We start from the raw sequence: 27,127 nt of genomic DNA, 5'->3' as shown, positions 1-27,127 counted from the left end.
TGGGCTTCCTCCTGGAAAGGAACTGAAGCCCTGTTGTGGGTTTGGCTTTCCGTTCTGAGGTACCGTTCGTTTTAAGAGTTGCCGTTCATTATAAGAGGCACCATCAACTTAATAATAGCTTTATTATATTGAAATATTCCTGTCAATTTAAGATCTTCAGAACATTAAATTGTGAGAGGAAGAATGTGTATATGCTAGCCTTTGTCTCCGTCTTCACTTTAAATTAAGGAAATACAGTCTCTGCCAAGAACCTTGAGCTTGCTCAGGCAGTTTGCTCCCACCCCTGCCCCCATCCTTGATTCCAGAGCGTTTCTCTCAAGAAAAAGGGAAGAGTCGCTGGAGGCAAGGGCCATTTCCTTTATTCTTATCTTCTTCCCTGGAAAACCTAGATCTGGTCCAGGAAGAGTACAACTTCCCAGTTTCAATGGATGTGGTCATTTGACTCTGGCTCTCTCTGAGTTATTCACTTATTTATCTGGTAAGAATCGCATTCTCTGCCTTTAAAGTTCTGGGTTAAAGTTCAAAAACAGAGTTCAAGGTTTATAAATTGCTCAACTTCAGCAAAATTTCTCTGAGCCTCCTCTTCCTTGACAGCAAAACCATGACTGAGTTGTGGATTAGTGCATATGTATGTAAAAATACATATATCTGGATTTATTACGAGGAACTGGCTTACATGATTATGGAGCTGGGCACGTTCCAAGATCTGTAGGCTTTGTCAGCAGGCTAGAGACCCAGGAGAGCCAAGGGCTGGGTTCCCATATGAAGGTCAACAAGAAGAGCTGATGTCCCAGGCAGTCAGACAGAAAAGAATTCTCTTTACTCACAGGAGGATCAGTTTTTGCGTTTTGTTATTCTACTTAAGTCTTCAACTGATTGTATGAGCCTCACTCACGTAAGGGAGAGTGATTCTGCTTTACTCCATCAACTGATTTAAATGTTAATCTCAGGGGCACTGGTGGCTCAGTGGGTTAAAGCCTCTGCCTTCATCTCAGGTCATGATCCCAGGACCCTGGGATCAAGCCCTGCATCGGGCTCTCTGCTCAGCCAGGAGCCTGCTTCCTCCTTCTCTCTGCCTGCTTCTCTGCCTACTGTGATCTCTGTCTGTCTGATAAATAAATAAAATCTTTTAAAAAAAATAAAAAATAGATAAGTAAATAACATATTTTAAATGTTAATCTCATCCAAAAACATTCTCCTGGAAATACCCAGAATAATGTTTAACCAAATATCTGGGGACCCTGCAGCTTAGTCAACTTGACACAAAATTAACCACCATAGTTGTGGGGTTTTATGCTGTCTTTGACTTTTCAAACAGAACATTCTCAAGACCTTCAGATTATCCTATATGACTACCCACACTCCTTACTTGTCATCAGAGCTTGGAGCAAGGGGCCAGAAGGGTTCTCTGTAGTCTACCTGGGAAAAGGAAGTAGGAGCCTAGTGGGCAGACCAGCTGATAGCATCTCAGACTCTGGATAGGAGTTTAAAGGCAGAAATCTGAACATTAACCATTCTGTCCCAGCATAACCTAACACTTGCTTCTCCTGACCTACTTTAAACATTTCTTTTAGCCACAGAACCTGTGGCTGGCTGGTCTCCAAAGTCATTCAGTGGTACAGAAAATCATTTCCGTCATGACAAACTGGAGTTGGGCATTGGGATTAGACCAACTCTGGTGAATCCTTTGCATTTTACTCTGAAATATATTCTACTGAGTACTTTTGTATTCAAGCATCACCAGAAATTTTGGTGCATACCTGATCAAATGTATTTGTGTCCACAAGGGGGCTTCATTTTCCTGTTTTTCAACTTTGGCTTTCAATACTGTACATTTTGTTTTGTTGTTGTCTTTTATACCAAAAATAGAATCATTTGTTTGTTTCTCACAAGCACTTGTCATCACTAAAAAGAGCGTTGAGAGCCAGGGACCGTGGACGAATTAAGGCAGCAAAGCCCGAGATTTTGACGGAAGGCTTAGAAGGGTCAGACAGTGGGATAGTAATTTTATAAACATTTCACATTCTTCATCTGAAACTCAAAACAAAGTTCTGTTTTTTTTAAACATTAGAATCATAATTAGGATTTTCCTGGATTATAATTAGGTTTCTCAATCCCATTGACCTTCCGTTTATAAGTTAAAGTTGAATTTTTAAAAATGTGTTCCAATTAAGGTGCTAATTTTTTTCAGGTATGTATTCCTTAAACTGTTATGTCTCTTGGACTTTGGATCACTTGGAATTCCACATTCAAGTTTCAATCTTTGTTTTTCTTCTCCCCATCTACCTGAAATGGCTATGGCCAAGGACTTTGCTCTCAGTCAAGCCTCACCCAAAGAGTGGGGCTGTTACTTGAACTAAATCTGGTTGGAGTGGAAATAAAGACCTCAAGTTACTAGTTCTTGTTTTGAGTGGCAGGTTTTCCAGTTGTTTTGAAAGATAGTATATTCCAGAAGCAAGAAGGGGCAAAAGCAGAGTTGCATGGAGGAGTAGCTGCCGTGGAAAACATGCTTCATTCAGCTTTTGTGTGCACAGTGTTGGAAAAAATGAGCATCTCAGAGTCACGAGACAAGCATAGCAGTATGTTTCTGAATCAGCGTGAGTTCTTAAAGAAAGGAAAAAACCATACTCGGATGGATTTTAAAATATGAAAAGTGGAAAAGTAGAATTAGTGACCGTGGAATTTTGTTCAATAGTCTGATTATATATTTTATAAACACTGTAGACTTTCCATGGATTAACTGAAGACCAAAACCTTATGATTTGAACATTAGGTTGATGAGCATTTCTGGTAGCTGTTAAAGAATTGATGCCCTTAGAGTTTAGGGCTGAAAAATCTTCAGTGGCCATAGTCCAAAAGCCAAGATACAGGAACATCCATCGACAAAACCATCATGAAACAGATGAACTATCCCACCCCAAATTATGGAGAGGATTAAACAAAACCTACCGTGCATGTTCTAGAATGTTCCAATAATCATAATCATGACACCCCAAATGACTTTTAAGTAATGTTTTAAAAAAATTATATTAATCCTCAGAACTGAATCTGATGAAGAGGAGGGGATATCATAGAGCTAATATTTATTGAATTCTTACTATCTGCCAGGTGAAGCTTGTTCTAAGTACTTTACATATCTTAAATCACTCATTATATATAATAATTCTATCATTCCTAGTTTACTAATGAAGCAATTAAGGCACAGGGAAATTAAGACATGTGCGCAAGGTTACATAGCTAACATGGCATGTTGTGCCACACATGAAAAGTTAGGAATCTTATATAATTTCTGATATTCCTTTCTTTAAATTCTGTTTAAATAGTTATTAGGAATAAGTGAGCAAGAATTAAGATATTTCATAAACTCCCTATACTACTAAAGAAAACAGTCTTTTAGATCAGAGAGGTAACTATTAAATCACTCAGGATTAAATTTTTAAATAGGTTGGTATCAAGCATAGAAGATGATAAGGTTCTAGTCAGAGAGCACAGAATGACATAAGCTTGAAAATGTGCATGGTGTTTCTATAGGGAAGACATTTATAAATACAGATAGAAATGTGAAAATTTAGTGAGTGATAATGCCACCCATTTTTAGTGTTCGTGAAATACCATGTGACTGCATGATTATAGAAACTCGAAAGAGCCTCCTTCTTTCAAATGGGATTTAGTGTCTAAGTACCTGTTTTCAGCTCAACATGTTCACAACTGAGCTCCTGATCTTACTTCAAGAACCCACCCCCTCCGCAGCTCTCCTCATTTCAACTGGTGGTAACCCCGTCTTTCTAGGTGTTGAGGTCCCCGCCATGAAGCCATTCTGCCCCCTTGCCTTCTTCCACGCCTCACCACATCTGATTCATCAGACCCCCCTGTTGGCTTCCCCTTCAACACACACCCAGAATTCGACCACGCCTTACCACCTCAACAACTTTGGGTCACTCTCTTCTCTCATCTCTCTCCAGGATTACTATAGTCACCTCCTAATCAGTGTCCCTGCTTCTTCTCCTGCCTTTCCATGATCTGTTCTTGACACAGAAGCCACAGGGTTCTGTTAAGACCAAGTTACTCCTCCCCAAAAGCCCCATGACGATGCCCCATTGCACTCAAGTAAAAGCCAAAGTTCTTACAGTGACCGTCAAGATCCTGCCGGATTTGCCCTTCTGTTACACTTTTGATGCATCTTCTTGCCTCCTCCTCTCACTTACTCTGTTCCTGCCATACTGACCTTCTTGCTGCCCTCAGGTGGATGAGGCCCGCTCCCACCTTAGGGCTTCTCCCTCTCCCTGCATGTTCTTCCCCAGATATACACATGGCTCCTCTTTTACCTCCTTCCAGGTTTTCTCAAATGAGCCTCTGATTTAACATTCGCCCACTCCTGAGCCCCTTGCTTGGCTTTATTTTAAATTTTTTCATGGTGCCCATGAACCTCTAACAGACTATAGTTCGTTCCTTTATTATGCCTCATGTTTCTTCCCTGTAGTCCTTCATCCCTTTCTGTTGGAATGTAGGCTCCGTGAGGGTAGGACTCTGTTTTGTTCACTGATGGGTTGCAGGCATCCAGAACAGGCACCAGAACATAATAGATGCTCAATAAATGATGAATTGTGGAACTAGGATGTTTAGGCAAGTGAAATAGATTTTAAATGTAATTGGAAAACAGAGATTATTACTCAGAAATAGTTGTAGATGAGCTATCCACACAGGAGGCATTGCAATATTTAAGAGCTGATGAAATTATCCACTTCTTAAAATAATGAATAGCAGTCCTTAAATCCACCTTATGAGGTAGGGTCTACAATGATCTGAGACTCCATGGAGAATCTTAGCCTATGCTTCTATACTTAGCATATGCCAGGCATGCAAAAGGTGTTTAGTTACTACCAGCTTTTCTTGTTATTTTACTTTATATAAATAAATATTCACTTTAAATAATTAATTTTGAAGAAATAATTATGAATACTGTTTTTTATTGGGACCTTATAAACCTCAAAAGTTAAACGAACACTACAGCATGCCCCAAATTTCGTCTGGTATTTAATTCTGTGTCTGTTTTGAATTTACAATCTTCATGCTTTAGGGGCGCCTGGGTGGCTCAGTCGGTTGAGCCTCTACCTTTGGCTCAGGTCATGATCCCAGGGTCCTGGGATAGAGCCCTGCTTGAGCGGGGGAAGGGGGGGGGGTCCCTGCTCAGCAGGGAGTCTGCTTCTCCCCCTGCTCATGCTCTCTCCTTCTCTCAAATAAATAGATAAGATCTTTAAAAAAAAAAAAAAAGGACCTTCATGCTTTAAAAGCTCTAACGAATTGCTTTAGTTTCTAAATCTTTGTGCAAGAGGCCAGAGTAGCATAGTATCCGGTTTACTTATGTGATATGATCGGAAGTGGTCTTTGCAAGATCTATGCTTCTCTTCTTTTTAAGGTATGGGCAAATTCTGTAACTGAGATTACCAGGGGTGTCCTCTGTGCAGAAGACGAGGACTCCTCCCCGCAGGACCTCACCTATTGGGTCACTCCACCCAGCAACGGGCATTTGGCTCTCCAGTCCTTTCCCGACCGAAGCATCCAGAACTTCACCCAGGCTCAGATCAACAAGGGCCAGCTAGTGTTTGTACACACGGGTATGTCATAGAGAAAAGTAATGCAAAACTAAAATGTGTTTCAACCAGAGGTTAACATGATAGTCAAACCTAGTAGTTGCGACTGAAAACCACAAGTCATCTAAAGACTTCCTGGGGTCTGTAATTTTTTTTTTTAAGTGGCACGTTGTAGTAAGGCTAATGATAGCAAACATCAGAGAGTACCTATAACTCACACTTGGCTTACTCACATGGTCGTGTAAGGTCTAGGCTCAAATAGAACATTCCCAAGAGCCTTTTCCTGACCACCCATTAAAATAGCATCTCTTCTCTGTCCCTCTCCATCCCTTCCTGACTTCCTGCCACTGTAACTTAGACTGCTTTGTTTGTTTGTTTGCTGTCTGTCTTCTATACCAGAGGGTACAAGAGCAGGATCTTTGTTTTCTTTGCTCTAAGGTTCTCAGCACCTCAAAAAGTGAGGAGAACAAGCAGGTGCTCAATAAAAATGTGTTGAAAGAAGTGAAATAATATTGAATATCTTTTATGAGCCAGGTCGTGTTCCAGACGCGAGGGAGACTTTAGTGTTCTTAAACATAGTTGTTAACAAAACATAGTTGTTAAATAAATAAACACATGAATAAACTAATGAATGAAGATAGCTGTAATCCTAAGAGACCCGGACATTAAAAGGCTTTTTTTCTTCCGTCTGTTAATCAGTAATTTTGTAAATCTGAGGAAGGGGTGATCCAGTTTGGCTTTGTTTCCAGGCTGCCCCTGTCACCGGATGGAGGGGGGAAGGAGCCCACTCCCCCAGCTGCCGAGGGAATGGGGGCGGGGGCCGTGAGCCAGGGAGCATGATGGGAAAGCTACCAGTCAGAGCTGGTCAGCCATTTTTATGAACTTCTTGGAAAAATGTTCTCAAGAAAATAAAGACTAAAAAATCTTCTAAATTCAGATGTAGTGATTTCCTGATTATCTCTGCAGCTCGTACAAAGAATCCCCAAATAATCTGAAGATAATTTACTATGTGAATGCTCTCAACTAGTAGTTCTAAGCCTGTAGCCCGGGAACCCGTGGGGTTAATTTTATTGTGATGAGATACTAAATCTCCCCACATAGGAACCAAAGTCTTGTCTCTAAACTGGGTGATCTTTTCCATGTAGGTATGTTCTCATTTTTTAAATGTGTACCAATGAGCTGACTTATAAAATACGATTCATTTAAAGAGATACTGAAGTAATAGGAAATTTCCTCCAATTTTGTGTGTGGTTTTGATTATTAGATACCAACAATCCAAGTCTTTTTAGATGAGGGCCTAGTAAGGCTATTTATTTATTTTTTTTAAGGAATTATCAAAATAGAGAGAATGGCTCTGGAGACTCCCCCAAGGGAAGTTCCAGATTTCTACAGCAATGCAGTTTACAAGGAAAAGGAATCCTTGAGTCTCTGGCTATCCCTGGTGCCACAGGTGGCTCAGTCACGAGACCCATTTCATTTACTCTGCACAAGTCCTCTGATCCATGTGGAGTAGTGACCCCATTTTAAAGATGAAGAAACTGAGGCTCAGAACGAAGTAAGCTGCACTGACCCTGAAGCTGTGCTTTCTCCGCCAGCCGCCCCCACTGAAGGACAGGGCAGGTTAAAGAAGCGCATTTGCTATTTGTAGGACTAAAATGAAAATTAGCTCTCTGGATTTATTTATTTGTCCACTACCAGATCCATGTTCACTTTTGGCTGGTAGAGGAAATAATTTCTCCTAAAAAAAAAAAAAAAAAAAAGGCAGGAATGCGAGTTAAAGGTAATTCTCTTTGAGAATCAGTCCATTACATTCTCTAACTGACTACCGAGGCTGTAATGGCCCGTAAAGTGGCTGGAGCCCCGAGCAGACCAGGCTGTTGCTGAGACCAGTTGGTTCTCCTGCTCCATCTGTCCATCATCAGCCCCAAACGAAGGCTTTGGTTTCGTTAGTCTCTCTTAGCGTTTATATTTGCCAAGTGCTCTACCACTCATCTAACTCATTTTTCAGATAACAACCTAAGTAGGTTGATAAAACCAAGATGTGGGAGGCTGTGTCCTTTAAGGCTGCCCTTTGCAAAGTACTGTCGGAAAGATCTGGGGTTACGCAACAGAAAATCTACAGGTCTCCCCTCCTTTCGTGTTTCCCTCCTTTGCTCTCTAAGGTCATAGTCAGTGTGATAAGTTAGGGCTTTCCCAGGATGCTATTCTAGTACGTATTTTGATAGGGTCCCTTTTGATTCCGTTTCCACATTGTTTCTGGATTCGTGAAATGTGGAAAGTGCCGAGGGGCAGAAAGCATTCTCTTCCTCATCTCATATTTCATTAAATGCAACTTCAGAGTGCTACTTCTAGTAAAAGCAAGCAAACCAACAAAATTTGATCGTGGGTCCCCTGTTCGAAATTAGGCTGACTCCCAATTTTCTCTCTCTCTCTTTTTAAAAACGATGACTCTTGAGTGTATTGGGAAATTTTTTAAAAGTCTATAGCATTTGTTTGTGAAGACTCAGAAACTCAAGAGGCTGTCAAGCCATCGACCAGCCCTTTATTAAATTGTGTTATTAAGGCAGTACTTGTACATAATTGCAGAGTCTGACCCTGCCTTCTTTGTTCCTTGCCACATGTCCCTGAGGGCAACAAAGAGGACATTTCTACCCATTACATGATGCAAAGACCTGGGGGCCTCCAGATTTACTGCTGGCTGAACATTTTCAAAGGGGGATGGGAATGCGAACATCAGGCTGTCTACATTGGGAGCTCGCCTGGTGCTTTGTGAGTCAGACTGGTAAAGCTCTCCTGGGAATGGGATCGATAGGGGGCCTGTCTCAATTTCTCTCACATGCATACGTTCATTTATAACTTTATTGATACCACTAACCCTTTGACAGAAGTGTGGGGGTACAGTTCTCTTCCTGCTGGAGTTTAACAAGAGCCGGCCTGGATCTTTCCCCGCTCTTTACCACCTTAGCAGAAAAGAGCTAGTTCGAGATCAGTGAATAATTAGAAATTATTTGGAGGGAGGGGCTAAGTGTTATTTTCTTCCCCCTAGTTTTGATTTTTGGCATATCAGAATTTTAGAAATTGCTTGTGTGTGTGTGTGTACACATGAACATGACATGCATGTATTCCAAAATAATAAAATGCAGGTGGTGAATATGTTTAAAAAGATTTTTTTTTTTTTAATTTCTTGGAGGTAACACTTTCTTCTATTAAGTCATGGGGAAGGGGCAAGGGGGACGGGTAAGTATGGATTTTAGACCTTTATTAATGTTCTTCTAGCATCACATTTTGGCAGTATTTGATTTGGGGAGTTCAGTGACTCTATTAACACTTTCTCTAGTTGATAGGGGTTGCTTTGCGGGAGAGAGGGCGAAAGTGGATCGCTTTTGCCCAACACCCAGAGTGACCAGAATGTAATTCTTCTTTTGAAGGACCCATGTCAGGAGGCTTTAATTTTCAAGTTACCGATGGTTTGAACTTTGCACCTCGACAGATTTTTAGCATCACCGCTCGAACCCTGACCCTTAGCTTAGAAGTAAACCGAGGACTGAGCATCTTTCCAGGTAAGATTTTATTTTCTTAATTTTTACCTATTTATTGGAGAGAGAGAGTGAGCGTATGGGAGGACGGAAGCAGGAGGAGCAGCAGAAGGAGAGGGAGAAGCAGACTCCCCGCTGAGCAGGGAGCCCGACACAGGGCTGGATCCCAGGACTGTGAGATCATGCCTCTGAGCCAAAGGCAGACACTTAATCAACTGAGTCACCCAGGCGTCCCTCCAGGTAAGATCTTCACTTGAGAGCATCTGGGGTGAAGTGGTTTTCAGTTTATTTAGAAAGCGCTCCCTGCGTGGTTAAATAGTGTCATCATTTACCTTACAGTGATACCAAGAACAGTTACAAAGGTCCTGAAAGACTCCTCTCTTTGCAGGCACTTGGCAAACGCAAGGCTGTCTCTCTCCACCCCCTGTCTCTTTCCCCTCCCTCATTAGGCAGAGAGGGTGTGCTGGCGCTGGCCAAGGGCCATGGGAAGGGAGACCTATGATCCACATTCCCCTACTCTCTCCTTAGGGTCCTTGATGAAGCAAGGAGAGCCAGGCTCTGTGGTGATCATCGAGATCTTGGATTTTCTTTTTCTAAATATAGAAACCATGTGCGCATCAGGGATTTCACTGAGTGCTGGCTTCAGGGGCCTGAAGCCTCTGGATTGCTGTTTGCCCAGAATCTCAGCTTAGTGAGATGGAAAAATCAAAGTGAGCCTCTGGCTGAATGCCCTTGCAGCAGGGATAGGGAAAGACTTAGCCCCTGGCAGGGGGTATGAAAAAAGAAAAAACTCTTAAACTTGTTATTTTTTTAAAAATGCAGTAAGATAGATTGAATAGAAAAACGATAAAATTTATATTACAGTAAAAAACAAAAACAAAAAACAAAAACCTGGGGTGCCTGGGTGGTTCAATGGGTTAAGCCTCTACCTCCAGCTCAGGTCATGATCCCAAGGTCCTGGGATAGAGCCCCAAATTGGGCTCTCTGCTCAGCAGGGAGTCTGCTTCCCCTCTCTCTCTGCCTGCCTCTCTGCCTGCTTGTGATCTCTCTCTCTCTCTGTCAAATAAATAAATAAATCTTAAAAAAAAAAAAAAAAAAAACTCTTACACAGTCACTTGTGTACTTGATACGTGTTACCAGTCAAACAGAGATGGAGAAAGATGGTAATCACTTTATCCATTATGGTTATTCCATGGTCGCTCTAACCCAGTTGTTCTCAACCAGGAAGCTTCCAAAAACAGCTGCATCCTGGCCCCAACTTACCCCAGTTTAACGGGGAGTCTCTGCTGTTGGGCCTGGCCATCATATTTTTTTGAGTTCCAGGTGGTTCGGAAGTATAGCCAGAATTGAGGTCCGCAGGGCTGGGCACGGACGGTACTAGTCTTTTACTCCTGACACGCACGTGAGGTAGGTGATACATTTACAGGAAGCTGGCGGGATTTGTGGCTTAGAGAGATGATGTCATTCAGCTGTGCAACCGGTAAATGGCGCATAAGGCTCACATCCTTCTAAGGTAGACCTGGAGAAACATCACTGTAACTTCAGCAGAAACACAGTGTCTGAGGAGAAATGTTGCAATTTTTAGTTGCCTGAAGCACTTGAGCTCATGAAAAGAAATCTTATTAAAATCCAATTAAAGATACGTTAACACAGATTTTTCTATTCCAAAATCTTTTTATATTCTATAATTTTTCTCTGGGAATAACTGTGATGTGTCTATCGATTTTTTTCCCAAGGCAATGAGGGTGCCATTTAGTGTTTAAAAATAAGCAAACTACTACACCCCAGTCTTCTGAAAAAGGCAGTAATCTACCAGAAAAAAGAAAAAAAGTGTTCTAAAATCAAAGTAAATCTGCAAAAGATGAAACATTTTTCATCTCTTCTGGCTCAAGTCTAGTTTCGTAACTGATGACGGTTGTGTCAGATTAAAGGAGAGTTATAGCCACTACAGTTTAGGAAGTTCTGTGTTTCTGGCACCTGTTTCACTGAACATTAGTTCAGCAAGAAAAATATATGAAAGGGGCCCAGATTCCCTTGTCACCTTTGTGGAATTATGCAAAACACATCATTTTCCTAGCCCTCTGTCTAATATTTGGACCCAGCCCCGAGTGAGCGGCAACTTTCTTCAAGCTTCCCCCAAGCTAGCACCTGTGGTCTGTTATTCTTGGTTTCTGAGTTACCCTCCCTTCCCTGGCTGTGACTTGTTTCCAGCCCCGGCTCGTGGCCAGTGGGAGGGAGGTTGGATTTTCATGGGCACCTCCATTAAGTGGCTGTTACGTTTGATAAAATCTCCACCAGAGTGGAGGTGGGAATGATGACTGCAGTCACAGATTTTTGAGTTGGAATGGACCTTATGGGTCAGTGGGTCCAGTTGTCGTTGAGGCTTTTCCTAGCTTCATGTCCCAAGTGGTGCAGGCCCACTCGGTTCTGCCTCGGAAGTCCCTGGCGTGGCTGTGGCTCCGATGACCGCATCCCCTCCTCTCTCTAGGGACACAAGTGAGCCTTGCTCAGCTGGCTTCTACAGTGGCCGCCCGAGGATGTTGGTCCCTGCGGCTGTGTGAAGTTGTGGGGGGATGATGACAGATGCCGTACTCCCCCTCCTCCCTGAGGACTGCCCCCTCCCATCATGGCGGGTCCTGCAGGGAGCAGGTTCTGAGTGATTTCTGCCTCGATCATCCATTCGGCAGAGCTTTGACTGAGAGGAGTGGGGGTCTCTGTACTCCCCTCCCTCTGTGACTGCAGGTGTCAGCTGTCAGGTCCGGCTGCTCTTGTCGGACTCTAGTTGACCTATATGTTCTGAAATATCAGGGAAATCGTATTCCTTTTTATAGAACAATAGATTTTATAAAACCATAATAGCAGGAAATCTATTCCTGTTCTAGAATGGACATCCAGATGCTATTCATACCCTGGGCTTCTGCTGTGTTTTACATTTGCGCCTACCGCACTGGATTGTATGAGGGATTTCAAGGAAATAACGTATATAAGAGTAAGTTGCATCGCCTCTGTTTGAGAATGATGCAAAATTGATAGAAAACCCTGGGGCTCAGGCGGTTACAAAGCATATAACTAACAGGAATCATAAGCCCCAAGAGCAAGTGCCAACTCCAACCCCAAATCTGGTGCTGGAATCACGGCAGCTTCTCTCCTTTCCGGGCGTGCCTGTGTTCCAGGCCCGTCTCAATTTTTAGAATACTCGTTCTCAGGGAATGCAGTCATCATAGAGTCTTTTTATTTTGTCTCCTTGATCTTATTGATGGATGGTTATACACAACCAGGAAAATACGCATAGTGATTTAATCAACAGCAATGATGACGTAGACATTTTGTGTGTTTCACTCTCTTGGAGTAGGAAAATCTTGCAACCCGGCATCAGTCAACATTTGTTTTCACTCACACTGATCCCGTACCAGTTGGATTCTCTCCAGCCGCCCGGCAGACTTTGGCCAGACTGTTTTGACTTCCTTGTGGACTTAGTCTTAAAAAGTGGCCCTGACTTGAGACCTGTAAGGATTTTGTAGAGTGAGCCAAAATACTTATAAGAATACTTAACGGGTGAATATTTTGAGGTTAACATAGCTTCTGAGCCCTGCCATATTTGAAAGTCATTTTGTAACTCCGTTATTTTAAAGTAAGGAGGACTGCAGTTCTAAATGAACTCTGTGTGTGCACAGAGAGAAAATGGCTACTTAATGTGTATTTTCATTATTTTGCGTATAGATGTGTGTACATAAACACACACACACACACATGAATGCACGGACATTCTATTTCTTCTTGCAAAATTTATTTCCCGGAAAGTTTTATAACCGGGTTTTCACCTTGAATGCTACCATGAAATGCATTTGTTTGTTTACCCTTAGTTGTGACATGTTAGAACATGTTGTGGCCTTGGGACCCAGTTTTTGTACAGATCCAAACGGTGCTTGGCTCTTTTACAAAGAGTGTTGAGGAGGGGTTGACCTTGAGAGTTTTGTCAAACTGGTCTAGAAAATAAGCTGACTGGTGAAGGGTATCCACAGCAGACTGTGTCCCTTCAATCCCCCTGGGGTTCGAGCACGCTACAGAGGGAATCACATCTCACTGATGGGCCATCTGTCCTTTGTGGGAATGGAGGGAGAGAAGAAAGCAGAAGGAAATCACAGTGTGTTGCTCAAGTTTAAAGCAGAGATTTGTAAAACCTTTTAGTTCGTTAATCTTGCAACACTGATTTGAATATTGCAAGACTTAGTGGGAGATAATTAAGAGCTCTAAGAAAAGATTGTCAAGCCTTAAGGGAAAAAAATGAAAGGCTTACTAATTGAGGAAATAGGAGACTTACCCTCTAGAGTACACTAACCATCCAAAACATATGCTAGGGGTCCAGTGAGTGGAATAGACTTGGTGAGCTGTACGTGTTCACAGGAGGGAAATTCCCCATAGACTGGAATAGTCAGGGAGTGCTGCTTGGCAAGGTAGTTCCTGAGCTGCCCATGCAGAGTGAGTAGCATTGCAATGAATGGCAACAAAGAGGGGAGCATACCAGAGGGCACAGGATGGCTGCAGAGGTGAAGACTAGGGAAGAGGCATGGTAGCATGTTCAGAAGGTGGAAAGGAGAATCTGTTGGGTTTGTTGAATGATTCATCCCATTTTCTAACTCAGTTATCATTCCAGCACTGATCTTAAAGTTGTACGGTGTAGACGATATAGTGTCAACTTTAAAAATACCCATTTTGAGGGGCATCTGGGTGGCTCAGTCAGTTAAGGACTGCCTTCGGTTCAGGTCATGATCCCAGGTCCTGGGATCAAGTCCCACATGGGGCTCCCTGCTCAGCGGCGAGCCTGCTTCTCCCTCTCCTTTCTGACTCATGCTCTCCCTCACTATCTCTGTTGCTATCTCTTCTCTCTCAAATAAATAAATAAAATCTTAAAAAAAAAAATAAAAACAAAAATGCTCATTTTGGAGTCAGTGAGACCTACATTTGACCATTAGGCGAATCATTTAACCTCTCAGAGACTTGTTATCCCTTCTTAGTGAGGAAACAAATCTGTATTTCTTAGGATTATCAAGTATCCAAAAGGAATGGCAAGACTGTCCATGCTCCTTCCTAGTATATCTCTATTCCTTCTTACGGCTTGTCTCGTACGAGATACTTGATAATGTCTGTTGAAGAAATGAGCAAGGCCCTCTGGTTTGGTGACCATGATGGAGGTGGTTGCTTTTCATGAAACAAACACAAGAGGAGATAAGTATGTTTGAGAAATGTTGGATTTCAAAGAAGAATAAGGTAGATTTCTTTACCCCGAGACTTAGTCTTTAACATGCTGATTGGCTTCTCAAATCTCGAAGAGGTGCATATAGAGCGAGGACTTGACAAACACATATGGTTATGAGCCTTTTTATTACCACACTCCTTGTAGGATGGTTACTTTATGGAGTGTTCAGTTGGGTGGCACCTGAGAGAAATCCTTCCTAAATTAAGTGCCTGGAGATTACTGATGAAACTATCAATGCTCGGATAAAATGAGGTGGGTTGGGGGGGAAATGAGGTTTGGCTTTTGAGGTTTGGCTTTCTGTGAACTGGGCTGAACCTTAGAAGTCTGTGAACTGGGCTGAATGCTAGAAGACGTTCATCCGGCCATTACAACATGGAGCCGGCTAGTCTTGCTGACTGAGCATGCCCAGATGACTGCTGACTAGGAGTGAAACCCTAGGAACCCTTGTGGGTTAGGTAGCTGGACATGGGAATGAGGGATTGATAAACCTGGCTGGAAAAAAGTGCTCTTGGCCTGGAACATCTCTGGTAGGTCCTCTCTCCCAAAAGGCTAAGACAAATTAAATGATATTGTTTTAAAGAAAGAGTCCCTCCCATCCCCCACCTGCTGAAGGTAGCTCCGGACGGGGAGGATTAGTGAAAATTAGAGTCTTTTATAGCAAGGAGATAATTAAGAAGGCACAGTGACTGGGAACAAGGTCTGAAAAAAGCTGAAGATAGAGAAGTTTGGGTGTCCAAAGACTGCACACATTAATACACGATCCACCAGATGGAATGAGGAAAGCCTCTGTTGGCAGGTAACAAAGAGTGAGCCTTAGTTTTGACTTTATGTAACACTGACTGAGGCTACAGAATGAATCCTCTTGGCCTCCCCAGGTGACCTCAGATCCTGGGCCCCCAGCCCCAGAAGCTGGAAGAGGGCAGTGTCTGCAAAAATTTCAGCAGCAAAGAAGTAAGAGAACTGTGGGAGGCAGTTGCAAGCATCACCTGAGTACTTGTGTGTAACAGCCAAAATTGTGCCGAGGCAGTCCTGACCCGGGGCCCAAGTATGTTCCTGAGGCTGACACAACCAGACATTCCTACCTCACCCCCGGATCCTAGTGCCTATCCCAGGGGCTCAGACATTTTGCTCTGTTTCACATTGTTTTATTTTTCAGATTTACATTTTATTTGTATAACTAAAAAAATTTGAAGCTCTTCAAAGTATATAGGATGATGATTTGATATCCATTATGAAAGGATTATTACCCCATCAAGTTAAAACATCTATCGACTTATATACTTCCCTTTTCTGTGTGTGTGAGAGACCATTTAAGTTCTACTATCTTAGCAAATTTCAACTATACAGTATAGTGCTATTCATTCGTTTTATATAATTCATTATTCATTTTATAACTGCAAGCTTGTACCTGTTATTAACCTCTTCTCATTCCCCCCATTCCCTGGCAACCACTTTTCCACTCTCTGTTTCTGGTTTTTGGTTTTCTTTAAATTTTCTTTTTTTTTAAGTAAGTGATACCGTTCACTGGGGTTTTTGGTTTTCTTTAAATTTTCTTTTTTCTTAAGTAAGTGATACCGTTCAGTATTTGTCTTTCTCTGTCTGACTTGTTTCACTTAGCATAACGCCCTCCAGAGACATCCATGTTGTTGCAAATGACAACAAATGAAAAAGAATTTCGTTCTTTTTTAAAGCTTAAATAATACATATTATATATGTGCTTACATATATAATTATTTTCTTCAAGATAATGGTTTTGCTTGCTTTGGATATATACCCAGAAGTGGGATTGCTGCACTGGATGGTAGTTCTGTTTTTAATATTTTGAGGACCCTCCATACTGTTTTCCATAGTGGCTGCAGCAATTTCCATTCCCACCAGCAGTGCACGAGGCTTCCCTTTTATCCACATCCCTCATCAGCATTTGTCATCTCTTGTCTTTTGGATCATGGTCATCTTGACAGGTGTGAGGTGATACCCCACTGAGGTTTTGATTCCCATTCCTGTGATGATGAGGGATGATAAGCCCTTTTCCTTTTTCTTTTTTTCTTTCTTTCTTTCTTTTTTTTTTTTTTTTTTTTTTTTTGGAGCCCTTTTTCGTGTACCTGTTGACCATTTCTATGTCTTCTTGGAAAATAGTTCTTCACATCTTTGGCTTATTTTTAAATTGCGCTCATTGGTTTTTTTTGCTCTCAAATTGGATGAGATCCTTGTATATTTTGAATGTGAACCCCTTAGCAGTGATGTGGCTTGCAGATATCTTCTCCCATTCCATCAGCTGCTTTTCCATTTTGGTGATGGTTTCCTTTGCTGAGCAGACACCTTGAAGTCTGATGTCTGATGGAGTTCCTCTTGTTCATGTTTGCGTTTGTCACTAGGCATTTTATTTTATTTATTTTTAAAAGATTTTATTTATTTATTTATTTGACAGACAGAGATCACAAGTAGGCAGAGAAGCAGGCAGAGAGAGAGGAGAGCAGAGAGCCTGATGCGAGGCTCGATCCCAGGACCCTGAGATCATGACCTGAGCCAGAGGCAGAGGCTTTAACCCACTGAGCCACCCAGGTGCCCCATGTTGCATTTTAAATGGAGCCTCCATACGGAAGGCTCAGAACAATGCTTGCACATCTGAAAATCTTACCCACAGCTGGCTTCCCCTTGTGTTAGCTGTAGTCAGTCCCCACTTTTAAGAGCCTGATATGGTTTAAATAAGATAACTGGTGGCCCTTGCTTTCTAAGGCTACGATGCTTGGTAAGTAAACCAAAACAAATGTCACTCAAGAGGCTTAGTCATTCTTGGGTGGTTGACTCAACTTCGTAAACAATTTATCGGGTGCCTACTCCAAGGGTGACCTGTGCGAGGCATAATGATAAAGCCCTTAGCCAGGGCTAACATGGAAGAGATAAGGTGAGATTCTGGACCAGGAGGACTATGAGAATCTCTTCCCTGCCACCCTCTCTGGCTGGGGACATTCCCCAAACCCGTGCAAACTAAACGGGTATGTGCTCCAACTCTCTGCCTCCAAACTGTGGTCCACGGATCTTCTGATCTGTGAGCTGGTAAGAATAGAAAGTATTTAGAATTGTTTATAGCAATCTGACATTGCTGTGGCATTTTATTGTATTTTATAAGACTAGAGGTGTGATTAGGGGAGAGGGGAAACACCGATCCTTCACCACAGACCGTTTGAGAAACACTGCTCTAACGTGAATGTCACCCAGACTCTCTAGCTCTGAGTTGCCACATGTGGTCACATTAGCACACAAACTCATGTCTTCCCAGTTCTTCCTCCCTTGGCATTTGCACAGCCCCTTCCCTCCCCACAGTGTCCTTGCAACCTGCCTGTCTGGGGTCCTCTGGAGATGTCTCATGTTTGTTCAAGAGTGACTTGTCCCCCAGATGTGACTTGTTCCCCAGATGTCCACAGATGGATACTCCACTGAGCACCTGCCACCACCATCAACCAGGACACCCCTGTCCTCCCAGGGGAGGGCGCTGTCTCCTGCATTTTGGGGGGCACCCAGCCGCTCCCCTTTCTGCACTCTGAGCCAGGGCCCACACACTGGCATTGCTTCTTTTCTCTGGAGATCCGTAAGCCATGCAGGCCGGGATGGAGGAGCTCATCTCATCTGATTTTCCTCCTTCATCTCCAGCCCCAGGAGCAAATCACGTCCTTCAGTAGATGCCTTGGGGATCACTGGCCCCTCAAGGTACAGTTTCATGCTAGCCAGTCCCCCCATGTAACCATGTGCTTTCCAGAATTTTCAGGGGTCTATAAAGATCATTTCGTTAACTGGCAGCCTTCATATGCTTCACACGTCAGTGCATGTTTTCATCTTCACTTAGGTTCCATGAAGCCCCTTTCATCTGGTGACCTGAGAGCTGTGACCAATGACGCGGACAGCACAGGAAACAGAACTGTAACATTTACGGTTATAAGTTCCCCTAGACTCGGAAGGCTGGTTCGAGTCAATTCTGACAACAGCACGGAGGATGTTTCTGTGTTTACACAGAATCTGGTGAGTCCTGGCGTCCACGCAGGTGGGCAGGGCTGTCAGGCTCTGCACGGTGGCCCCTTGCTTGTCTTCACCCTGTGAAGCCCAGCCGATGCACCCCTTGGCCCAAGCAATGACCATTTCAGCTGTGCTGGTTTTCAAACGAAACACTTGGCACACACAGTTTTCAGAAAACTCTAAGCAACTTCAAACTCTGTGTCTAATAAATGAAAAGGAGTCCTTTTATCATGAAAACAGATTTAAAAGGAAACCCAAAGCAGAGGTGCAGGAGTAAATTCTTCAGGATATGTCTGGGTACATCTAGATTTAACGTGTAGAATTATATACATTATTTAGCATGTATATATGTACATAATCCGTGTGTGTGTGTTTAACCTGTATCCAGAACCATGTGTTCTAAACTTCACCAGCATTTTACCATCACCACCATCCACTTACCTTTTTATTTAAATGGATAAGTCTTCAAGCCTTTTGATATATATTTTTTTTTCTTTTGCATGCTAGGAATGTGACTTACTAGGTATGTTTGCTTGTATGTGATTTTATCTTCTACAAGTCTACATTCCCAAATGGTCTTCTTGAATGTAATTAATTCTTGATGCCATTCAGCCTTCTTTTTCCATTCTTAAACCATTTCATTGATGGTTTGGCTGTGGCTTTACAATTCTAAGGAATAATTACTCCAAAGCTAAGTTTAGAAGAAACAGCAAGACTGAACCACATGTCCGCCTTTAACCTCCAAGCCATTTCTCTTCTGTGCATTGCAGCAAAATTGAATTTGGCTTCTGCCTTGTCTTTGCCTTTGTCTGCAATGCATTTAAGGGAGCAGATCATGAGGCTAGCAAAAGCTCTGAGTGTAGCACCCAAAAGAGGAAGTATGAATTCTCTTGTTTACAGATGCGCTCTAGGGGAAGAAAAAATAAATTAGGTCAAAAACTAAATTCTCTAAGGAGCTTAATGTGCCCAAAGGCATCAAAGCCTGCCCAGGGTCAGTTTGCATTTTGAATAATGACAAGAATGATATCAGCCCTATAAAGATGCCTTGGCCCTAACCCTAGTTCTTTAAAAAACAAAACAAAACCCACTTTTTCAGATGGTGATTGTTTCAAGCACGAGTTTCCACTAGTGTTCATTGAAAATATAAACTCTGTTAGATGTGTTTAGTCCAACCAAGCTGTAGTGAATATGGTAGCCAGCATCCAGTACTTACGCAGTAGTAACAAACAACTCCCAAATCTCAGTGGCTAACAGTAACAAAGTGGAGACTATACACAGTCTGTGGGGCGGATGTGGGTCTGCTCTCTGTCTCTCCTTCATTCCAGGACCCAAGGTCAAAGGGCAGCCCCTCTCTTGGGCAGCGGCTGTATTTAGAGCAGAGGAAAATGAAGTGAAGGTAGAGCCTCGTGATGACTCTTAAAGTTGGGCTCAGATGTGCCATGTGTCACCTATGCTCACATCTCATTGACTAAAGAAAGTCACATGAGCGAACCCGATGTCAGTGGCCTGGGGAAGGTCCGTTAGTCACCCACAGAGAGGAGGCCCTGAGTAATTGGAACAACAGAGCAATCTACCACAGGGGGCTAGCCTGGTAATCTGAATGCTGTTTGACAGACATTTTCCTATGAAAACAAACTACTTTTATAATACAACACAATTATAAACAGGAATTAAAACCCCCAAACTAGTTATAAGGCTCTGGGGCAGGTAATAAAAGTCTTGATTGATTAAAATCCCATTATTTTAAGGTTTTCTTTTTCCTCTCATGATTCCTTCCACTTTAAGAACCAAGAGGCAAGTGTCAAGGAAATGTATTTGCAATGGCAGGTGTTGGCTGGGGCAAGGGAGGGTAAGTTTAGGACTCAGGGCTACAAGGGACCTGCAAAGGGGTGTCTGGGACCAGGAGACTTCGGCCCAACTGTTGGTCTTTTCTGTGGAGACAGGGGCAGGCTGGTCTGGAAGCACAGCCGGGGCCATGCCACAAGTCAGGAGTGGTGAGAGGGGAGATCAGTCTTCTCGAATGGACCAGGTGTGTGGCTCTTCTCAACATGCAAGGCCTTTCCCTGTCCAAGCCAAACACCCACCGTGCCTGCAGCCCAGCCTAGTGCTCTTGTCTCGGAGGACAAAGGCAGGCTCCTTTTCTTGTACACAAGGCACCAGACTGTGTATCAGGCTTTTATGCAAGTATACTCCTAGACGGGACAATTCCTGTGTTGTAAAGCAGCATCTAATTCAGCTCAGGGGCACACACTCTCTATGCCTGTAGTGTGTGAGCATGAGGCAAACACCTCACTTGGGAATTGAGCGCCCTGTTGCTGCTCCTTGATCTTCTGCTAACTGCTTGTGGCAGAGGACAGGTCCCTTGGCCCCTAAAATCAGATCTGGGTTAGCTCTGTGGGTTAGAGCAAACCACATATCTCTTAAGCCCCAATTTCCTCATCTGTAAAATGAGGAAAACGGTAATGATGATAACTGAAGCCATTCTGAACATTCATCCAGTCCCACGTGCTGTCCTCAAGCATGGGGGAAGTTAAGCAACCGGCCTACAGTTATAGCCCAGGGGCCGAGGAACCTGGATTCGACCCCGGGGGCCTCTGACGCTAGGTCATGCTCCCATCTACCAGGCTGTCCTTTCTTCTAGGAGCCTGCGTATGGATTAGCATGGATCATGGGTACCGAATGCCTAGCATACCGCTTCACACGCAGCAGACTTGAACTAAATGATAGCTAATGCTGCTTGGAAATGTGAGAGGCTCCTTGCCTCTCCCAGTAGCCAAAAGACTGGTTTCGCAGGGGGAGGTAATTTTTCTGGGACACCAGAATTGGCTGCCATCCTTATCCTTATGTGCTACAGTGATTTAATGAATGGAAATGAGGTCATCAGAAGAGAATGACATTTGCCTGTCACCCCGTAACCTAATTACTCTTTTCCTTTGGGGAAGAGCCCCTGGTGTTCTAGAACACATTTCTCTGAATGATGATAAGAGCAGGGGGCATAGCCAAGGTCAGGTCTTCATGCCTGGACAGAGCACTTCGACCTTGAGCAAAGGAGAGGCTGGAAGGCAGAATGAGGCCCCGGGGCTGGGGGCGGGGTCCAAGTGACCTGAGCCTGGAGAGCCAGAGGAAGGACTCCTCCCCAGAGCAGCTGCTGTGGCCAAGTTGAGGTGGGTTTGGCAGGATTTGTTTGACTAAATGTCTATGAATAAATGTCATTGAAATACCCTGACTACTCTTCCACTTCAGTAGTCACAAAACATGTCAGTAATGTGGGGAGAGGAAAGAGTACACTGAGGAAATGGTAAAACTAGAAACCAAAGTGCTAACCCTGACTCTTTCCATGTGTGTGTGTTTCTGAATATGAAAACAACATGGTTGTTGTCAAAATAAAATGAGAAGACATTAAAGCAGTACATTATATCGGGGGAGGGGGTGTCATTGTATATGCCATATACAATGGCAATGGAGTCAATAAATTCAGTACAACTGACATTAATTTAAGACATTCCCATTGGGTTTAGGCTTGTGTCTTTAAAAATGCAGTTTTATTTGTGACTTGGGAAGAGGAAGAAACTTATTATTCATCTTCCTGGCTTTCCCATTTCCAGATCCTCTCTCCTTTTTCATGTGCAAATAGAATGTAAATCTTTGCCTAAAATCTGCAATTTTATGGCCTCTATTGAATAGGACCCTGGCTGGTGCTCAGCCATTTCATGATGGCTCAGATTTACTCCCCAGCAGCTCCAGAACCATTTGAGACATAAAAGAAGTGGTAGAGACAGACTTTGGAGGTGATGAAGATAATCACAACCTTTTCTCTGAAATGACTTACCAAAGACATTTATTGAGCATGTATTTCGTGCTTTGATCAGCCTTCAGTCTGGTTGGTGAACAGAGAGATATGACTCAGGCAGGAATCAAGTTCAATTATAGAAGTTCAGAACTATTCAGCCATGTTCATGTAATCAAATGGCTTTGATTGCTTTTGGCGTTCTTCACCGGTTTTTCTAATTTCAGATTTTCTGATTTGTTAGCCAATGACCTGCTAAGAGATTGTTTTAGGCAGTTGATGGTTGAGTTTGCTTTCACACCTTTACTTTAAAGGACGAAATTGTTTCCAGCTCTCTACCATCCTCAGCTGGGGGGAGAAGGCCATTGAATCATTTTGCACATAAACCTACACCCTTTCTTGCTTTTTTGATGGATAAACAAAAATGACCATTTTAATCACTGACTCTGGATAGTTATAGCTTGTGAAAAAATTTAGACCCTCCATTACACTTAATATCATATTCTGGATGTAGGGATAATTGTAGGAATACATTTGTAATGTTAATAGCTCAAAATATTTTCTTATCCCAGATAAATTCACTTTTTTTTGAACCGTGCCATGTCAACCTACCAAGATAATGAAGTAACATTCTCTTCTACCCTGAAGAAATAAACACACACAGACACAGAGAAGGTGAATCATCAAATTTTATGAAATGAAAACTTTTTACAGCTTTGGAGCTTTATCGTTTATTTCAAAGAATGTGTGAACAAAAAAGTATGAATTGAATTCTATGAAGCACTCCAAGTAGAGCCGAGGGCTAATTGAGTGATTTTCATTCCAGTGCATGTTTAGATCATTTGGAATCATTAAAAAGCAAAGTGTTCTGGTTTTGAGGTTTCTGATGTCTGGCCTTTTTTCTTTTCCATAAAGCCAGTAATTGCATTTAAACCTCTGAGCTATTGTGGAGAGAAGATCATCCATTTTTGTCAATGTTACTGCAATGCAATGAACACAGCCTTTCAGGGCCACACTTAGAAAATAATACAATGCATGGGTGGTATTGTGAATTCTGTCCAGTTACCTTTTCTCCCAGAGTCTGAGTTTGTTGCACAAGATAACACTGATGTTTTGAGAAATTGTGAGCACATTTCCAATAGAACAGAAACTAATTTATTGCAACTTAATGGAGAGCCCAATGGGATCGTTAAGCTTGGCGCCTTTCATTTTCAGAGCAGAGAAGGATCAGTGTCTTTGTGTTACTGATCACTCTTGCCCCTCGCCCCCCAATTTCTTGGGGTCTCTTCACTAGCAAGCTCCATGCTAACTAGACTCAGTAGTCATTTTGGACATTTACCACCCATGTGTCATTTTGGCAGTTTTGGTTTTACCATCACAATTCACTGGACTATGTGCCAGCATATTTTCCACGTGTAGCAATATTCAGTTGTCACTTGCTCACCTATTCACTGTTCAAACTGGTATTTGGCTCCTGGGTCCGGGCGCAGTAGCTTCGAATAACCAGATACGTTTCTTTTTCTTAGAACTTTGGCTCTTCCTTTGAAAAAGCAGATAGAATGAATTCCCATTTCAGTGAGAGTGGTTTCTCTTTTCTCCTTGTATTAATTTCCTGTGGCCATAAACTTGGTGGCTTAAAACAGCAGAAATGCATGACCTCACAGTTCTGGAGGCTAGAAGTTCAGACTCCATTTCACTGGGCTAAACTCAAGGTGTCAGCAGGATTGTTCTCCCTCTGGAGGCTCTAATGGGGAATTCCTTCCTTGCCTTTTGAAGCTTCTGGTAGCTGCCAGCACTTCTTGGTGTGTGGCTTTGTCATCCAGTCTCTGCCTCCATTGCTCACTTTTGTATCTTCTCTTTTCTCTGAATCAAATATCCCTCTGTCTCCCTCTGTACGGATGTATGTGAATACAGTTTGGGCCCACCTCGGTTGTCCAGAGGAATTTCCAATCTCAGGATCCTTAATCACATCTGCCAAGTCTTTGCCAAAGAAGGTAATATTCGGGGCCCCTGGGTGGCTCAGTCAGTTAAGCGTCTGCCTTCAGCTCAGCTCATGATTCCAGGATCCCTGGGATCAAGCTCGCATCAGGCTCCCTATTGGGGAAGCCTCTGCCACTCCCCCTGCTAGTGCTTTCTCACTCACTCTCTGTCTCTCAAATAAATAAATAAAATCTTAAAAAAAAAAAAAAAAAAAAAAAGGTAATATTCACGGGTTCAAGGGATTTGGATCTGATATTTTGTGGAGAAGGGGGGCATTTTTAGCCAACCAAACTCATGTATAAAAAAAGCAAGATGTCACATACTACCTTCTGGTGTTTCCTGATGAATCACCTTTTCTGTGATCCCGACTGGTAGTTTTATTAAAGGTTTCCATTGCTTGTAATGGCATAAAGCCCATGAGAATCAATGTTCACTTCTATATAAATGTGAATTTGGACCTTTCTGCCAAGTAGGGCTATAAATGGCTATCTTGCTGGGCTCCTTGAAAAGCTTTCTGATCTAGCATTTTTATGTGGAGATTGGCTCTGTCATAGAGGATCAAGTGTAATTATTTGGACCTGGTTTTCAGTTGCTTATTTCTAGCTGGAGACTTCCAGATAGCACCACTTAGGAACTTAGGTCTTCTATCCATTCCCGTTAAGGAGAATCACTTCTAGGACTTAACCAGTTCCACTTTCTCTAGTATGGTACCTGGGCACCCTCCAAGCTGCCACTCGCTGGGCTGCTCCAGACTTCTCACCTCTTCTGGAAACCTTGAGCTCTCCAGACCTGACTGCTCTCTGCTCACATGATGGTGCCAGCCCTGATAGAAGTAAGCAAGGGCACATAAAGAGGAGTCATTTGCCTGAGCTAATCCTTCAGGAGCATGGGACCTTGTGGTTTTCCAAGTGTTAGCTTATAGGACTTTCTGGTTAACCTACATGGAACCTTAGAGACCTTACCTTTCTGAAGTGTTTGGCTTTCTACAGCCCCCTTTCTCAATGAAAATCTGCCCACGATAGGACTTTTTGCCAGTTCTGTTTTCCCTTGCTTCTTCTGGACAACAGTTATCCTGTCTAGAGACTGGGACCTTTAACAAAGGCATCGTGTTGTGCAGAACCAAGTGAACGTGCTGCATATCTTCCTTTCTCCCGGTCCCCTTTCCCAGCTGACACCAAGATAATTTGGTTACTCTCTTCTTCAGTGGGAATTTCAAACCTGAGATTGACTTTTAAGGCCCACCATGGGAGAGAGCAGTATAAAAGACTAATGTTCTGTGTTCTTATCAGGACCATAGGAAACTGGATTTATAAAGACCCTCAGAATGAAGAGATGCTCCAGAACATTCTAGCCCATCTTTGGCCATCTTTGGTCTGACAATTTTATTCTCTTAACACTCAGTCCTGTCCATGTGTACTTTTGTGGATCTACAGAATGTACACACAATTCGAGGGAAAAAATGGTCAGATTCTATGTCATGGTTGACTCCACCAAGGATGTTGTATCAAAGCTCCCATTTCACCCCAAGTTCATCCAAGACACTCATAATGACCCTTTGTAATATTTGAATGCTTAAGAATTATATCTTGCCAACACACACACGCACACGATATCATGGCCACCCACACAAAAAAATCTGAAGAACACTGAGGTTTGTGTAAAATCATGTGGTCAAACAATGAGGAACTATAAAAATGCCTTCATCTTTAAAGAGATTAGCCTGAAGAAAATAGTTGTCTGCTGGTCACCTCAGGACCAGAAAGGAATTGCCCTCAGCCCTGATCCAAGTAGAAACTCCTTTCCCCTGAGTCCACCTTCTTTCCTCTAAAGTCCTACAAGAAAGTTTGTACCTGATATACAATGGTAATAATACAAAAGAAAATATAAAACACAGGTTTTCTTTAGCTTTCCTTTTATAGTGAATGCAGTATATAAAATGAGCTCTTTCTTTGAATCCTTACAAGTTCTGGCCAATAGTGATTACGTCCTAGCCAGGCCAGACCACAAAATGGCATCTGTCTGCTCTAACCATCCCTACCAACTGACTTTTTATATTATTAAACTCCTTAAAATTGGAGCAAATATCTTGAGAATTTCTTAGTTGCCTAGAATCTCATTGAGCTTTCAATGGTGAAGGAGCAGTACAGTGGGAAAAAAACGTGACTTTTAGAGTCCTGTGGGACTAGATTAAAAACTGGGCTCTCCCACTTGTTGGCTGTGAGTGAATTATTTAAATTTTCTCACCCTCAGGTTTTTTTTTTTAATCTGTCCAGTGGATATAATAAGGCCCCTAAAACAAAATTAAATAAAATGAGTTACATAATATGCCTTGCAGAGTGTCTGGCACATATGCAGGGCTCAGTAAAAGGTACTATTTGTGTTTTTGTTAAATAAATGGGTTAGAAATGTCTTGGATCGCCTTGTTTCTACTGTTTCATTGCATAAACATACTTTATAATTAAATTTTGTAAAGCACTTCTTAAGTAGCTTATTCATTAAACAAATATTTATTGAAATGTCAAGCATAGGATGATGAGCTAATACTTATTTACAAAGAAACTGGAAGTAAGTTTCTGCAGTATGTGCCAAAATTCCAGCCCAACTATTTCTTTGCTTTATGAAGAAAAGTTTTTTTTTTTTTTTTTTAGGCATGTTTTAGAAATTTCTCATTGCTTCATATTTTCATGCCATGGTTCTTTATTTTTAAAAAACATATGTATAACCTTCCACCTTAACCAGAATCCTCTGATGTCCTAGTAAAGAATTGGCTAATGAGGACTTAGATACTTTTCTGAAAGACTTTGAAAGGCTCAGGGCATGTGGGTTCGAATGTCAATATGGCAAAAGATCAACTAGGTTAAGTGTATATATACAAGCGAAATGTTATTCCATATTTTAATGCAGAAATGTAGGCTCTGAGAAATTAAATGTCCTGCATAAATGTCACAGAGCTGAAAGTTGGAAG

General features: G+C 42.4%; 1 protein-coding gene across 1 annotated transcript in view; it reads left to right on the top strand.

The window, feature by feature from the left end:
• The window catches only part of LOC131831123 (chondroitin sulfate proteoglycan 4-like), a 67,110-nt gene that overhangs the window by 28,778 nt on the left and 11,205 nt on the right, over positions 1 to 27,127 (top strand). The window contains exons 9-11 of the mRNA XM_059173342.1: positions 5,417 to 5,615; positions 9,020 to 9,151; positions 18,229 to 18,401. Of these exons, the coding sequence (XP_059029325.1) occupies positions 5,417 to 5,615; positions 9,020 to 9,151; positions 18,229 to 18,401 (504 nt within the window). The remainder of the gene's footprint in view (positions 1 to 5,416; positions 5,616 to 9,019; positions 9,152 to 18,228; positions 18,402 to 27,127) is intronic.

This window comes from Mustela lutreola, chromosome 5 (genome assembly GCF_030435805.1).
Source record: "Mustela lutreola isolate mMusLut2 chromosome 5, mMusLut2.pri, whole genome shotgun sequence".
Taxonomy (NCBI): domain Eukaryota; kingdom Metazoa; phylum Chordata; class Mammalia; order Carnivora; family Mustelidae; genus Mustela; species Mustela lutreola.
This window is presented reverse-complemented; position numbering and strand designations above follow the sequence as displayed.